General features: G+C 52.1%; 1 protein-coding gene across 1 annotated transcript; it reads left to right on the plus strand.

The window, feature by feature from the left end:
* The first annotated feature begins 6,380 nt into the window (after positions 1-6,380).
* Positions 6,381-14,806, plus strand: LOC115099605 (keratin-associated protein 10-9-like). Its single transcript, XM_029617338.1, has 2 exons — positions 6,381-6,436; positions 13,762-14,806. The coding sequence occupies exons 1-2, from the start codon at positions 6,381-6,383 to the stop codon at positions 14,804-14,806; spliced, it is 1,101 nt and encodes a 366-aa protein (XP_029473198.1).
* The last annotated feature ends 2,233 nt before the right edge of the window (positions 14,807-17,039 follow it).

Consider the following 17,039-nt stretch of genomic DNA (forward strand, 5'->3'; position numbering starts at 1 on the left):
GTTCTCCCTGCCGGTGCTAGTTCGGTGGCTGCCAGTTGGACCTTGGCCGGATCCAGAATGTATTGAGGAGGGTCGGAGCTGTCCTCACTCTCAGAAACACGTGAGAGGGCATCTGCCCTAGTATTCTTGGCTGCTGGCCGATATCGGAGAACGAAATCGAACCTACTGAAGAAGAGGGACCAGCGTGCTTGCCGCGGATTGAGCCTCTGTGCATGGGACAAGTATTCAAGGTTCTTGTGGTCCGTGTAAACCACGATGGGATGTTGGGCCCCCTCTAGCCATTGACGCCAAGCTTCGAAGGCCAGCTTAATGGCCAGTAGCTCCTTGTCTCCAATGCCGTAGTTTTTCTCAGCAGGCGAAAACTTTCGGGAGAAGTAGGAGCATGGCCGGGTTTTCCCGTCTTTGGAGACCTGGGACAGGACGGCTCCCACGGCCACGTTGGAGGCATCCACTTCCACAACGAACGGACGTAGGGGATCCGGGTGTCGGAAGCAAGTGTCCTGCAGAAAGGCCTCTTTGAGATCCTGGAAGGCCTGGACGGCGGTTGAAGACCAATTTCGTGCATCGGCGCCCTTGCGCGTGAGGGCCGTTAATGGCGCCACCAGGGAGGAGTAGTGCGGAATAAAGTGGCGGTAGAAGTTGGCGAAGCCTAAGAACCGTTGGATAGCCTTCACTCCCACAGGCTGGGGCCAGTTCCGGATGGCAGCAACCTTCTCAGGATCCATGCGGAAGCCGGTAGAGGATACAATGTATCCCAGAAAGGGCAGAGATTCTTCCTCAAACTGGCATTTCTCCAATTTCGCATACAGTTGGTTTTCCCTCAGCTTTAGCAAAACCTGTCGTACATGCTGCCAATGTTCCTCGAGGTTCCGGGAGTAAATCAACACATCGTCAAGGTAAACAATGACTGATGTGTACAAGAGGTCACGTAGCACCTCGTTCATTAGGTTTTGGAACACCGCTGGAGCGTTGCAGAGACCGAAGGGCATGACGAGGTACTCGTAATGGCCGTCCCTGGTATTAAAGGCGGTCTTCCTCTCGTCGCCTGGTCGGATTCGTACGAGGTTGTATGCCCCTCTAAGGTCCAGCTTGGTGAAAATGCGAGCTCCTTGCAGGCGATCCAGGAGCTCCGGAATCAGAGGTAATGGATAGCGGTCTCATCGGGTAATCTGGTTCAGGCCCTGGTAATCAATACAGGGCCGAAGAGACCCATCCTTTTTGGCCACGAAGAAGAAGCCGGCTCCAGCCGGAGAGTTAGACGGTCTGATGAACCCTCGGTCCAGGTTCTCTTTAATGTAGGCGGACATAGCCTTGGTCTCCGGTAAGGACAGAGGATATACTCTCCCACGAGGAGGCGTGGTGTCCGGGAGCAAGTCGATTGCGCAATCGAACTGGCGATGCTCTGGGAGTAACTCTGCCTTCTCCTTGGAAAAGACATCCTGGAAGGACTGGTACTGGGGTGGAACTGTCAGAGGAGTGGCCAGGAGCGGAAGCATCTGTAGCGGGCGAGCAGGAAGACAATGGCGGGCGCAGCCTGGACCCCACGATGTGATCTGGAGAGAGGACCAGTCGATCACCGGAGAATGTTTTCTTAGCCAGGGCAGTCCGAGGACGAGTGGGTGAATGGACCTCTCAAGAATGAGGAAAGAGATCTCCTCTTTATGAAGAAGACCCACCTGAAGCTGAAGCGGAGTCGTACGAGTAGCTATGGTTCCTGGGAGGGGTGTCCCCTGGATGGACGATACTCGCAAGGGTGGTTCCTGAGGCACGACTTTGAGTTGTAGTTGTTGCGCCAGGTCTCGGAGGATAAAATTCCCCCCGGACCCGGAGTTGAGGAGTGCCAGGGTATCGAAACCCCCTCCAGGAAGACAGAGTTTAGCTGGAACAGTACATGGGGAGTCCGGAGAGATACTGCCTAGAGTCAACTCCCCACTAGACCCTAGGTTCGGGCGTTTCCCGGGCGCGCTGTGCAGCGAGCCAGAAAGTGTCCTGCACCACCGCAGTAAAGGCATAAGCCCTGCGAGCGCCGACGCCTCCGCTCCTAGGCCGAGAGAGGACCCCGGCCCAACTGCATGGGTTCTTCAGGCGGGGAAGCAGCTGCCGCAGGAGGCGAAGCTCGAACCCGAGGTGGCGTGGTTCGACGAGCAGGCTGTCCCTGGGTGGCCCTTCTCTCTCTAAAACGGCGCTGGATGCGCCGATCCACGCGTCCAGCCAGTTCTATCAGCTCCTGAAGGTCGTCTGGGAGGTCCCGAGCCGCAAGTTCATCCTGGAGCCGGGGGGAAAGAGCCTCGAGGAATATTCCATGCAAACTATCCTCCCCCCAGGCCAGCTCGGTGGTCAAGGTCTGGAACTCCATTGCAAATTCCTCGAGGGGGCGATTGCCTTGCTTCAGCTGGAGGAGCTCTGAGGCGGCTGTGGAAGCCCGGGATGGTTCGTCAAAGATCCGCCGGAAAGCCTTGACGAACTGCACGAGGTTATTCAAGCGGGGGTCTTGGCGCTCCCACAGGGAGGAAGCTCAAGCCAAAGGTTTCCCATCCAGGAGGGAAATTATGTAAGTCGTCTTAGACCGATCCGTGGTGAACTGCGCCGGCAGGAGGTCGAAGCGAATATAGCAGTGGTTGAGGAATCCCCGACACGCCTTCGGATCTCCTGAGTACCTAGGGGGTGCTGGCATCTGTACCGGGACAGAACAGCCCGGGTTGACCTGAGACGTGGATGCTGCGGGACGAGCTGCGGAAGTCCCCTCCACGCGATCCGCCAAGCGTTGGACGGCTGACATCAGGGTGTCGAGGCAGGATTGCTGTTGCTGTAGCTTCTGGGCTATGCCTGGGATAGCCTATAGACCGGCAAGGTCCGCCGGGTCCATGGCCTTGCAATCTGTAGAATTCGTGGACCCTTGGACCGATCGGAACCAGATGGTGAGCCGCTGAGTAGGGTGATAGCGGAGGTCCCGATCGGAAGGCGGCAAGGACGGAGCTGTGAGTGGCTGGAAGGCGATCCTGGAAGGCCCTATGCGACCAAGGGCCGTGGCAAGGAAAGAAGGAACTGTGGAGCTGGTACAGTGGTGAGGTGGTCTTCGCCCTGGAAGCCGAGCCTCCCCTGAGAGGAGCTCGTAGGAGTTCGGCCGCTGGGACTTAGGAGATTCACCCTGGAAGCCGGCGCCCCCCCCAGGAGGAGCCCGTAGGGGCCCGGCCGCTGGGACTTAGGAGAGCCCGCGGGGGCGGAATCAGACGGAGTCCAAGGTTGTTGCTCACCAGGCCGGAGTCGTGTACCAGGGGATCGTCGCTTGCCAGTCCGGGATCAGAAGCCAAAGGATCGTTGTCAGCCAAACCGGGGTCCGAGAGCCAGGAGTCGTCGTAAGCCAGTCCGAGGTCCAGAGCCAGAGGGAACACCGAAAGCCGTACCAGGATCAGAAGCCAAGAGTAGTCGTAAGCCGGTCCAGAGTCAGAAGCCGAGAATCGCCGTAAGCCAGACCAGGGTCAGGAAACACAGGAGATCAGACGGAACAGGAAGACAGCAACTGGAGGCAGGGAACACCTGGGAACCTCGTTGCAAGGCAAGGTCTGGTTCCAGCTGCAGGGCTTAAGTACCCTGCAGCGTCTGACGTCATCGAAGGGCGCCCCTGTAGGTTTCCCGTGCTGGCCCCTTTAAATATTGAAGGGAGACGCGCGCGCGCGCGTCTAGGGGGCGGAGCCTACCGCCGCGGGGCGCCGGCTGCTTCGGCGTGGCAGGGGAGCAGAAGGCGAAGGAGCTGCAGGCCCGGGCGAGGTGGGAGGACGCCGGGCCTGCTGCGGCAGACGTCCCTGGGGGCCTGGGGAGCGCGGAGCTCGTCTGGCCTCCCGACGAGGTAGGAGGAGATTCCGGGGTCGGCCCGGAATCGCAACAGGCAATATCACCTCCCTCCTTCTGCTGACCCTTCCTCTCCCTGTGCAGCCAAGAATCTCTCTGGCTTTTACTGTCGCTTTATCCACCTGTTTGGCCACCTTAAGATCATCATACAATTATCCCCAGATCCTGGTTTTCTTTTGTACTTAGAAGAATTTCATTTCCTATATTGTACTATTCATTTGGGCTTTTTGCCTCCTAAAAGCATTACTCTGCCTTTTTTTTTAATCATTAAATCTTAGCTACCAGACCCTTAAGCTTTAGGTAGATCCCTCCCCTCATGGCTTCCAGTCCTTCCTGGCTTTTCTGACAATCCCTCCACTATGTGTCGCTCACAAAAATGTTGAAAATAGCAGGGGCAAGGGCCGATCCCTGCAGCACCCCCTCCTCATGGAAAACTCAAATTTATCCCTACCTCCTGTCTGTCTGTCTGTCTGTCTGACTGGACTGATCCATGGTACTACAGGAACGAAAATTAGCAGGTAAGTAATAATTTTCTTTTCTGCAGGGCTCCCTCTTCCGCTGCTCGATGGTCCAAGTATTGCAAATGTTCCTGATCCCCTCTTGTATCTCTTTTGTCTTTCACATCTGACATTGGTGCCCACACTCGTTTGGGGATGCCATCTCTTCCAGATTATAATGGCTCAGTTTACATGCTAAAAATCAATTTTACATTTTTTCCTCCGCAGACGACATAGGATGTGTGTAGACCAGGGCTGCTTCAGGTTTTCAGGATCTCCACAATGAATATGCCTGAGATACATGTGCATACCATGGAGACTCACTCAGTATATGCCTACTTCTCATACCTGTTCGTTGTGAATGTCCTGGCTGCGGGGTCCCCAGGACAGGTTTGGGAACCTTTGGTGTAGACTGTATTCAGTTTGGCTGATGTGCTCAAACCATAGGATGCAGATTATCTAACGATCCTCACTCCGTGTTTGCTGGATCCTGCGCAGAGAGCACGTTTGGGGTTTGTTCTGTATTCCCCATGCAGTAAGTTAATAAGTGAACTTGGGTTTTATAGAGCTGACTTGAGTAGGAAGTCCTGCAAGAGCCACACGCAGGCAGAGCAAAGACACAAATTTTGTAGCATGTGTTGGGGAGGGAGATGGCCAGAGAGAGACCTTGGGATGCCCACAATCGGGAGTGTCCGGGATCTGGCGCCGCAGTAAGCACTGGTGGGGGAGATGGTAGTGTTGCGGTGCAAACCCAGTAGGCCCTGGCTTCAGTCAGAACTCTTGGGCAGGAAGTGCACAGAGGTTGCGTTACTTAAGCCTTTTTAAAACTTCTACACTTCCAGCTGTTATGATTTTCTGTTTGTACGTGTTGTGAGTTTTCCACTTTTACTGGTGGTGTTTGAATGTTGATGTTTTGGTAGATAATGACATGCGATGGACTTGGGGAAGGAGAGAGTTAGTACCATTAAGTTACATTTCTAGCACAAAAGCACATTTCAAAATGGAAGAAAACAAAACTACCAGCTTGTTGAACTGGAGTATTTAGTATCTTCAGATTAAAATGTTTTTTGGGTTTTTTTCTTGGTATAAATGTTGAATTAAAAGAAAATGAGCATTAATTAAAGAACCTCTGTCATTGGTTTGTATTTTTGATGTGGCAGGAAATGTTAGTCCTGGCGCTCGTTAGTGTATGCAGTCCGAATCATTGAGTTGGGATGCTAGCAGTGAGAAGATGGGTTGCAGCATTGTGCACAAGTAATCCCACATAAAGAGCATTGCTCTAGTCCAATCACAAAAGGACCACTGCAAAAGCCATGGTTTTGTTTTCTGCTGGTGCGATGGAGATATGCCTGGAAGAGTCGCCAGAACGGGCTCCCTGACACTCATGGTTTCTCCACAGCATCTCCTCGTAGAGGTACAGCCGTCAGATGGAGCAGAGGTCGAAGTCTGCAGTCCCTAGCATATCTAGGAACTTCTGATGTCCTGTCTCCCCGAGATTGTAATAAAAAAAACCCAAAAAATCCCTAATAATCCTGTGGTCCAACAAAACTACTCAGACACCAGGACAGGAGACGATCACTAAAAAAAAGCGCAGACTTTAAATAGTGTTCAATATCTCTCTCCCAGGGGGAGTCAGCAAGCAGTGTAAAACCACCTTTAAGGTGGGTGCCCGGGCTACTCGATCATCCACCCCGCAGGAAAAGAGAAAGCAAAGCAGAGTTCCTTTTTATAAAATATTGTTGTGCAATTTAAAAAGTATAAACTGTGCAGGATTAGCGAAGCCACTGTCCCCTGTACGATTACCACATGCAAGCTCTCAAATCAGAGAAACTCTGACATCAGCTGATGGTCCGGCCTGCCCTGCAGCAGGGGCAACAGAGCTTAGCTTAGACGTCTCTTTTTTTTTTTTTTGAGGATCCTGAAACGCGCGTCTGGTTAGGCGCACCTCATCTGGAACGCGGCTTGAGCCCGATCGCGTCTCGAACCGCAATTTAAAGATGGCGCCCTACAGAAGCACGTAACACCCAGCGTCAGATGCAAAGCACTGATGAAGAAGGCGAGGCGAGGATTCAAAGCAAAAACTTGTTCAGGTACGTTTGAGGATCTTGCGAGGGAGTCAGTTGGACCATTAGATGATCAAGGGGTAAAAGGGACGACAAAACCAGAGCATGGAGACTAAAGGAATTCTCTTGAGGACAATGTGAGCGATTATACCCTTGCCAGAACAGTAAAGACCAGCCCAAAAGGAAAAAGCCATTTCTAGCAAATAATTTCCCCGTTTCAGGAAAGGCGTTCCCTCTTTCTTCGCTCTTGGTTTCCGCGGAGGCCGCAGTGTGGCTCACAGCCTCGGCAGCGATCCTAGCCAGTGGTGTCGCTCCCCCTTCGGCCGCTCCTCGCTCCGTGACGCCTGATCTTGGACCGCTTTGCGGCCGGGGCCACGGGGGGAGCAGCGCATGTGGGAGGAAGAGTTTAGTCCTCCCTCAAGAGGAGCAGATGCTGGCCACCCAAGCAGATGGGCAAATGAGCGATGTCCATGCCGGGGTGTGAAGGAGGATCCGGGCACCGCGAATGGAGATGCACTGAGGGGAGAACTTACAGGGCCTCCAGGAAACTGTGAGGGAGGAGATATGCAGGGTGTGCAGCACAAGCGATGGAGCCTTTGCCACTCCATCATGCACAAGCTGCAATATGGAGGGAGATTGCTGCTAAGATTGTTGTCCCCGTGTACCCCTCCCCCCCCCCCCCTGCCAACCACAGTCCTCACCAGCTCCATCCTATTTTATGGGGCCCTGGAGGATACTGCCACCCTTTCCTGCAACAGGGGCCTGGATGACACAGTCAAAGCTCCACCTGCACCATTGCCCACTGACCCTACTGCACCACCTCTGCCCATCCTGCTACCACCTCCAGCAATACCGTCACCACCACCGCTGCTGCCCATGCAGCATCACCTCTTTCAGGAGCCTCCACCAGTGAGCAACTCTCTTAAAATTCACCTTTTAGGGTTTAAGCTAGGGACAATTTAGTGTGCGAGGAACTTAGAGGGTCCTTACACAAGTTAAGACGCATAAGTTGCAAACTTTTAACTGTGAAAGGTCACTGTTTTGAATTGAAATAGTGCAACCATCCTTTATATATATATATATATATTTTTATTTTTTTTTTAAAGCTCTTGTTATATGTGCTTCTCTTTGCTAAAAATACGGTCTGACATGCTGTTAATTACACAGAGGAATGTGTGCTCATGTATTGGGCAGAGAGATAGAAAGCGGTTGAATTAGCACACGTCAGCAGCAGTGCCTGACATCAAGGTTTCTATGAACTGAAACGAATGCCCTCTGCCCGCTGTTGCAGACTTCCAAAAACCACATCCAGGTCTTTGCAGCTGGTGGATGGTTGACCACACGGTGCGCGTGCAGGAAGCTTTGTTTAAAGATGAAATTCTTCCATAGGGGCCTCACTCCATCCAGGAATTATATCAAAATCATCTTTGCTTTGATAAGGAAGTTAAGAGATCTTGGGAGGGATCAAACATTCTGACTGCTTTCTCTGTCCACTCCAACTTCACCTCCCGCCCTCCTGTTCCCCCTCGGGAGAAGGTTCTCTGCTTTGCTCGGTTATAACCGTACTGCGTGTCTACACCCATGCACACAAAAAATTTACCAAAATCCCTTCACGTGCGGAGGGTACTTCATCCGGTATTAGCAACGTGAAAAAAACGGAAGAGGGCCGGGTAGCTGGGATTCTCCCCGCGCGTTACGTGCGTGCCACGCAGCGCTACCCAACTCCGTCGAGATGAGTCCCGGCGGGGCAGGAGCACGCCAACGCCCTCCCCGGAACGCGCACGTCCCCCCTCCCCCGCCATGGATGCGCCTTCTCTTACAGAGAGCCACGCGGGGAGGAAGGGGGATTTTAAGAAATGGAAGTCTGCGGCTCGTTCCAACCCAGTGGCCTGATTTACAAACGAAACGGACGCTTGTGTTAATGAAAGACTAGTTCGCGTCCGGGGAAAGTCACCTTCTCCCCCCCCTCGTACCATTGACTGAGAGAGCCAACAACCAGTTTGTGGTTTTTATTTTTCTTAAAAAAAAAAAAAGACAGACCCCCAAACCTCACTCCCTTAATAAGAGGATTGCTTGAATGATGCTGTCAACTAATTGTAATTGTAGTTTTACCCAGGGGGTTGTGTTTGCTCAGAGGGATATATTCCATCTTTTTCTTGTAGTGTCTTTAAAGCCAATTTAAAACTCTCAGCTGCACTTGGGCTCCAGCTAAGATTTGTATAGTCCAGGGAAGGGATGGCTAACTCTGGTCCTCGGGAACCACAGACAGGCCGGGTTTTCTAGATATCCACCATGAATATGCATGAGGCAGATTTGCATGCCCTGTCTCCACTGCTTGCAAACCCGTCTCGTGCATATTCCCTGCCTGTCTGTGGCGCTTGAGGATCTGGTCTAGGGCTCGCTTGACTTCTTGGTTATTCAGGAACAATTTGAGCTTGTGCTGGAGAACTTTTGGCCTTTTCTGGACAATCCTAATTCTTCTTTTCGCCAGGTCTCCAGCAGCTTGCGATTCTCTTGCGATGCTCTGGGGCGGGGGACAGGATGACCCCATCATCTGCAGGCAGCAGGCGTTGGCTTCAGAGTCCTTTCCTTGTAGCCCTGGGGCTGAGGAGCGGGGCTCAGGTTATGTCCTTGCCTCACTCCTTGCTCCTGCCTATAGCTCTCCTCTCTCTCTCTCTCTGTCTGTCTGTCTGTGTCTCTCTCTGTCTGTCTGTGTGTCTCTCTCTGTCTCTCTGTCTGTCTGTGTGTCTCTCTCTCTCTGTCTATGTGTGTGTCTCTCTCTCTGTCTGTGTCTCTCTCTCTGTGTGTCTCTCTCTCTGTCTGTCTGTGTCTCTCTCTGTCTGTCTGTCTGTCTGTGTGTGTCTCTCTGTCTGTCTGTCTGTCTGTGTGTGTCTCTGTCTGTCTGTGTGTGTGTGTGTGTGTGTGTGTGTCTCTCTCTCTCTCTCTGTCTGTCTGTGTGTGTGTCTCTCTCTCTGTCTGTGTGTCTCTGTCTCTCTCTGTCTGTCTGTCTGTGTCTCTCTCTCTGTCTGTCTGTGTCTCTCTGTCTGTCTGTGTCTCTATCTCTCTGTCTGTCTGTGTGTCTCTCTCTCTGTCTGTCTGTGTGTGTGTCTCTCTCTCTGTCTGTCTGTCTGTCTGTGTCTCTCTCTCTGTCTGTGTGTGTGTCTCTCTCTCTCTATGTCTGTCTGTCTGTGTGTGTGTCTCTCTCTCTCTCTCTGTCTGTCTGTCTGTCTGTGTGTCTCTCTCTCTCTCTCCAGGTCCTGATGGATGAATCCATGGATTTCATTATATCAGAGGTCAAGATGTGAGCGAGAATGAAAGCCCTTTGTAAAGGGAGGGAAGCAGGCAGATATTCTCCCCGAGGGGGGGCTCTCTGTCTGTGGTTCTGACCCGAGCACATTACAGAACCGCTGGCCGATGGTCCTTGCCATGCATAGACTGAAGAGTAGGTTTGACCTGGAGGGGGCCTGGACACTTGTGCAAAGCTCCCCTCACACTTTCACTGGATCTGGTCTTTTGCTCTTTTTATTGTCTTTTTTTTATTTTCTCTTTTATTCATGTTTTTCATTCTTTTCTTTTTTTTTTTCTCATTTCCAGTTTATTTTCATTCCCTCCTGTGCTCCACATTCTGTCCAGAGTCTTCCTTTGCCGCCGTCCTTTGTTTGCCCTCTCCTCTCTGGTTGTTTCTGTTCCTTCCTACCTGCTTTCTCTTAAGAACATAAGAAATTGCCATGCTGGGTCATACCAAAGGTCCATCAAGCCCAGCATCCTGTTTCCAACAGAGGACAATCCAGGCTTTAAGTACCCCAAACACTAAGAAGATCCCATGCTACTGATGCAATTAATAGCAGTGGCTATTCCCTAAGTAAACTTGATTAATAGCCATTAATGGACTTCTCCTCCAAGAACTTATCCAAACCTTTTTTGAACCCAGCTATACTAACTGCACTAACCACATCCTCTGGCACCAAATTCCAGAGATTTATTGTGCGTTGAGTGAAAAAGAATTTTCTCCCATTAGTCTTAAATGTGCCACATGCTAACTTCATGGAATGCCTTCTAGTCCTTCTATTATTCGAAAGTGTAAATAACCGAGTCACATCTACTCGTTCAAGACCTCTCATGATCTTAAAGACCTCTATCATATCCCCCCCTTAGCCGTCTCTTCTCCAAGCTAAACAGCCCTAACCTCTTCAGCCTTTCCTCATAGGGGAGCTGTTCCATCCCCTTTATCATTTTGGTTGCCCTTCTCTGTACCTTCTCCATCGCAACTATATCTTTTTTGAGATGCGGCAACCAGAATTGCACACAGTATTCAAGGTGCAGTGTCACCATGGAGTGATACAGAGGCATTATGACATTTTCCGTTTTATTAACCATTCCCTTCCTAATAATTCCTAACATTCTGTTTGCTTTTTTGACTGCTGCAGCACACTGAGCCGACAATTTTAAAGTATTATCCACTATGATGCCTAGATCTTTTTCCTGGGTGGTAGCTCCTAATATGGAACCTAACATCATGTAACTACAGCAAGGGTTATTTTTCCCTATATGCAATACCTTGCACTTATCCACATTAAGTTTCATCTGCCATTTGGATGCCCAATCTTCCAGTCTTGCAAGGTCCTCCTGTAATGTATCACAGTCTGCTTGTGATTTAACTACTCTGAATAATTTTGTATCATCTGCAAATTTGATAACCTCACTCATCGTATTCCTTTCCAGATAATTTATAAATATATTGAAAAGCACCGGTCCAAGGACAGATCCCTGAGGCACTCACTGTTTACCCTTTTCCACTGAGAAAATTAACCATTTAATCCTATTCACTATTTCCTGTCTTTTAACCAGTTTGGAATCCATGAAAGGACATCGCCTCCTATCCCATGACTTTTTAATTTTCGTAAAAGCCTCTCATGAGGGACATGTCTTTCTATATGCTTTACAATTTTGTTCTTGAGAATAGTGTTGCGCTTGGGCTCCGGTCAGGAGTCGTGAACACCACCCAGCAGGGTGGCTCCAGGTGGAGAGAGATAGGAAGCTAGAAACAGTGTCAGGTTCCAGGCTGGGTCAGGGCACAGTAAGCAGGGCAAGGCAGGTCATAAGGCCCGTAGGCCACACACACACAGACAGAAGGCCCGTAGGCCACACACCATAAGCGGGGCAAGGCAGGTCAGAAGGCCCGTAGGCCACACACACACAGACAGAAGGCCCGTAGGTCACACATACACAGAAGGCCCGTAGGCCACACACCGTAGTCAGGGCAAGTAGGTCAGAAGGCCCGTAGGCCACACATACACAGAAGGCCCGTAGGCCACACACCGTAAGCAGAGCAGGCAGGTAAGAAAAGCGAGGAAGAAGGCCCGAAGGCCGCGCAGGGCAAGGCAAGGAAAGGCCCGAAGGCCGGGCAAGGCAAGGAAAGGCCCGAAGGCCGCGCAGGGCAAGGAAAGGCCCGAAGGCCGCGCAGGGCTAGAGCAGGGAGCCCAGGTGAGCTCGATGCCGAAGCACCGAGGCAACTGTCGGGCAGGGTTATAAGGGCACACCCAGAGCATAGAGTGGACAGAGGAGATGGACTGGGCCTGTCAGGAAAGCCAGCACTAGAGGGACCCCTGGTGGTGAGGCGGTAGCACTGCAGCCAAAACTGTAACAAATAGTTTCCACTATTTTTCCCGGCATTGAGGTTAGGCTCACTGGTCTATAGTTACCCGGATTGCCCCTGGAGCCTTTTTTAAATATTGGGGTTACATTGGCCACCCTCCAGTCTTCAGGTACAATGGATGATTTTAATGATAGGTTACAAATTTTAACTAATAGATCAGAAATTTCATTTTTGAGTTCCTTCAGTACCCTAGGATGCATACCATCCGGTCCAGGTGATTTGCTACTCTTTAGTTTGTCAATCTGACGTACTACATCTTCCCGGTTCACAGTGATTTTGTTCAGTTCGTCTGACTCATCACCCTTGAAAACCATCTCCGGAACTGGCATCTCCCCAACATCCTCATTAGTAAACACGGAGACAAAGAATTAATTTAGTCTTTCTGCAATGACCTTATCTTCCCCAAGAGCCCCTTTAACCCCTCGGTCATCTAATGGTCCAACCGACTCCCTCACAGGTTTCTTGCTTTGGATATATTTTAAAAAGCTTTTATTATGAGTTTTTGCCTCTATGGCCAACTTCATTTCAAATTCTCTCTTCGCCTGTCTTATCAATGTTTTACACTTACCTTGACAATGCTTATGTTTTATCCTATTTTCTTCAGATGGATCCTTCTTCCAATTTTTGAAGGATGATCTTTTGGCTAAAATAGCCTCTTTCACCTCACCTTTTAACCATGACGGTAATCGTTTTGCCTTCCTTCCACCAGTTCTTCTGATTTAAGAAAGAGAGGGCTGTGCTCTTCATGGCAGGTGCTGGGTAACCCTGCTACCTCCCTCTCAGACGCTGGCTGAGGGGAAGGGGGAGGCAGAATTCTCCCAGGGACCCTGAAGTTGGGGTTCAGACTCCTAAATCTGTAAGCAGTGCCAGTGCCATGGCCTTCGGACCCCCTGGCAGCTCCAGCACAGCACCCCCTTCTCTGACAGTGTTAGATCTGCTGCAGCGCCCCCTCTGTGTCCTCTCGGGGGGGGGGGGGCAGGATTTTCATGCCTTGAAAATGTTGGCGCTCCGCTTTGTCTAAGGGCTGCGCTGGCCTTGCCTGTACCCCCACATTTAGTCTCAGCTCTGCTGCCCTGCTTTGTTTCTGGAGCTCCTCCTTACCTGGCAGAAGGAAGGAACCAGATTTACTCTTCCGTTTCATAAAGGCACGACCGTACACTTTTCCTCTGAGCTCTGTGGGGTGGCTGCTTTTTGGATGTAGGGTATGGGTGCTAATTTGGGGATCTGAAGGCTGGAGGTGGGGAGTGAACAGCAGAGTGTGTGTGTGTGTGTGTGTGTGTTCGAGAGAGAGCGTGGTGTGGGAGGTGCATGCTGGGAGGGAGCGTGCTGGACCTGGGGGGGGGGGGGGGGCTAAATGTGTGAGATAAAGTGTATGATAGGAAGCTGAGCTTCAGGGGTCCAAAAGGAGATACAAAAAACTGGGATCGAGGCTTCCTGAATGTGGGGGGGGGGGGGGGGCACTTGTAGGAGAAGAGGATGTGTGAGAATCAGTTTTAGGGAAAAGAAAGTGGGAGGAATGTAAGGAGACGAGGGGGGACACATGGAGGAGGCAAACAAGAGGAGACACTCTGGATGAGTGGGGGAAACAGTGCACTCAGATCAAAAGAAAGTGTCATGGTTTCACCTAGCATGCAGCCTCACTGTCCCTCCAGCAGCCTCACTGTGCCTCCAGCAGCCTCACTGTCCCTCCCTGCAGCCTGTGCCTCACTGTGCCTGCAGCAACCTCCCTGCAGCCTCACTGTGCCTCCAGCAGCCTCACTGTGCCTCCAGCAGCCTCCCTGCAGCCTCACTGTGCCTCCAGCAGCCTCACTGTGCCTCCATGCAGCCTCACTGTGCCTCCCTGCAGCCTGTGCCTCACTGTGCCTCCAGCAACCTCCCTGCAGCCTCACTGTGCCTCCAGCAGCCTCACTGTGCCTCCCTGCAGCCTCACTGTGCCTCCAGCAGCCTCCATACAGCCTCACTGTGCCTCTATGCAGCCTCCCTGCAGCCTCACTGTGCCTCCAGCAGCCTCCCTGTGCCTCCAGAAGCCTCACTGTGCCTCCAGAAGCCTCCCTACAGCCTCACTGTGCCTCCAGCAGCCTCCATGCAGCCTCACTGTGCCTCCAGCAGCCTCACTGTGCCTCCAGCAGCCTCCATACAGCCTCACTGTGCCTCCAGCAGCCTCCATGCAGCCTCACTGTGCCTCCAGCAGCCTCACTGTGCCTCTATGCAGCCTCCCTGCAGCCTCACTGTGCCTCCAGCAGCCTCCCTGCAGCCTCACTGTGCCTCCAGCAGCCTCACTGTGCCTCCAGCAGCCTCCCTACAGCCTCACTGTGCCTCCAGCAGCCTCCATGCAGCCTCACTGTGCCTCCAGCAGCCTCACTGTGCCTCTATGCAGCCTCACTGTGCCTCCAGCAGCCTCACTGTGCCTCTATGCAGCCTCCCTGCAGCCTCACTGTGCCTCCAGCAGCCTCACTGTGCCTCCAGCAGCCTCCCTACAGCCTCACTGTGCCTCCAGCAGCCTCCATGCAGCCTCAATGTGCCTCCAGCAGCCTCACTGTGCCTCTATGCAGCCTCACTGTGCCTCCATGCAGCCTCACTGTGCCTCCAGCAGCCTGAGCCTCACTGTGCCTCCATGCAGCCTCATTGTGCCTCCATGCAGCCTGAGCCTCACTGTGCCTCACTGTGCCTCCATGCAGCCTGAGCCTCACTGTGCCTCTATGCAGCCTCACTGTGCCTCACTGTGCCTCCATGCAGCCTGAGCCTCACTGTGCCTCCATGCAGCCTCACTGTGCCTCCATGCAGCCTGTGCCTCAGTGCCTCCATGCAGCCTCACTGTGCCTCCAGCAGCCTCACTGTGCCTCTATGCAGCCTCACTGTGCCTCCAGCAGCCTCACTGTGCATCCAGCCTGCTGGGACACCTCCCCACCAGTGCAGATTTCCACTCAGCTCTGTTCTGAGCTACCCAAGCCATTTACTCACTGGCCATCTGACTCATTCACTGTTGCAGGCTCCTGTCCACCAGGGGTCCTCAGCGAGCTTCATCTTCAGCCTTGCCAAGCTCCACCTTGCTGCTTGCACCACACTCAAGCTCCAGGCCCATTTAACCCTTCCTTGCCAGAACACAGATGCCGTTTCATGGAGTCACCCTTGTCTCTCTGATCTGGTCCTTACCTTGCTCTATGCCTTGTAGTCTCTGGGCCTTCTTGCTCCTTTCTTGGCCTTGTGGCCTATCTAGGTTTTACTTTGCCTTGTGGCCTCTGGGCCTTCTGCCTCCTTGAACCTTGCTCTGTTGGCTGTCTAGGCCTTACCTTACTGTGCGGCCTCCGGGCCTGCCATTATCCTAGGCCTTGCACTATGGCCTACTTAGTCCTTACCTTGCTTAGTGGCCTCCGGGCCTCCAGCCTTTCTGCCTTCAGGCTTCTGTGTTCTCTGTTCTGAATTGTCCTTGTCTGCTCCTACCCTTGTCTGCCTTATCTAAATCCTGCCCTTATCTGCCTTATTTACAGGCCGATACAGTACAGTGCGCTCCGACGGAGTGCACTGTTACCCTGCTCTTGGACGCGCGTTTTCCCTTACCCCTTATTCAGTAAGGGGCAGAAAATGTGCGTCCAACCCGCGGCACCTTATAGCGCCCTCAACATGCAAATGCATGTTGAGGGTGCTATAAGGTATGCGTGCAGGATACAGAAAGTAAAATGTGCAGCCAAGCCGCACATTTCACTTTCAGAAATTAGCGCCGACCCAAAGGTCGGCGCTAATTTCTTCCGGCACCAGGAAAGTGCACAGAAAAGCAGTAAAAACTGCTTTTCTGTGCACCCTCCGACTTAATATCATGGCGATATTAAGTCGGAGATCCCGAAGAGTAAAAAAAAGTTAAAAAAAAAAAAAATTAAATTCGGCCCGCGGCTGTTGGGCCGAAAACCAGATGCTCAATTTTGCAGGCGTCTGGTTTCTGAGCCCGTGGCTGTCAGCGGGTTCGAGAAGCGACGCCAACAAAATTGAGCGTCGGCTGTCAAACCCGCTGACAGCCACTGCTCCTGTCAAAAAGGAGGCACTAGGGACGCGCTAGTGTCCCTAGTGCCTCCTTTTGCCCGTTTCTACCACCGGGCCCTAATTTAAATACAGAATCACGCGCGCTGGGAGAGCAGGCGTTCACCCGCTGTCCCGCAGACTTTACTGTATCGGCCTGTTAGTTCTGTCCATGTCTGGTCTTGCTGTGCCCTGCCCTGTCCAGCCTCCGGTATCCTGTCCACAGCTCCCTATCTGTTCTAGTATCCTGTCCACATCTCCTTGTCTGTCCCAATACCCAGAGTTTAATTATGCATTGAGCAAAAAAAAAAAAAAAATGTTTTTTTCCTATTTGTCTTAAATGTATCACCTAATAACTTTATTGAATGTCCCCCCTAGTCTTCAAGAAGCTAGAGCTAAGAAAATCCTAAGTGAAGATATTCTGCCCGTGACGTGGTATTTTATGCTCCAGCTCCTCACCCGTTCTGGTATCCAGTCCTCAACTCATTGCCTGTTCCAGTCTGTCTCTGCCCACAACCTCCTTCCTGCATCTGCCCTGCCTTGACCAGCTTATCCAGCCTGTCCAGCTCAATCCTACTGGCCCCAGCACCCAAGGGCTCAACCTGCGGGAGAAGGGGCTGGCCAGGCAGAAGACAGAGCCAGCTTCTGCCCTGTGGTCCTGCCCTGCTCCTGAGAGGGGGTATTTCCTGACTCCCTGCCCTCATCTCAGAAAGGGTGGAGGGGGCTAGTATTGATGGAGTAAGGAATGAGAAGAGGATAAGAGGAGAGGGTTGGGAGGGAGGGAATTGGGCTCCTATTGATGTCTATGATTTCTCCGTGGGGCAGGGGTTAAGCAGTGGCTCTGTGTGAAGTGTCTATGGAGGTTCCTGCCTCGTGGCAGATGTAAATCTCTATAGCCTGAAACCAAATACCAAACCCATACCAGATATCTCTTTTTCATTATAAGATACCACGTGATGGGCT

Source organism: Rhinatrema bivittatum, chromosome 9 (genome assembly GCF_901001135.1).
Source record: "Rhinatrema bivittatum chromosome 9, aRhiBiv1.1, whole genome shotgun sequence".
NCBI lineage: Eukaryota > Metazoa > Chordata > Amphibia > Gymnophiona > Rhinatrematidae > Rhinatrema > Rhinatrema bivittatum.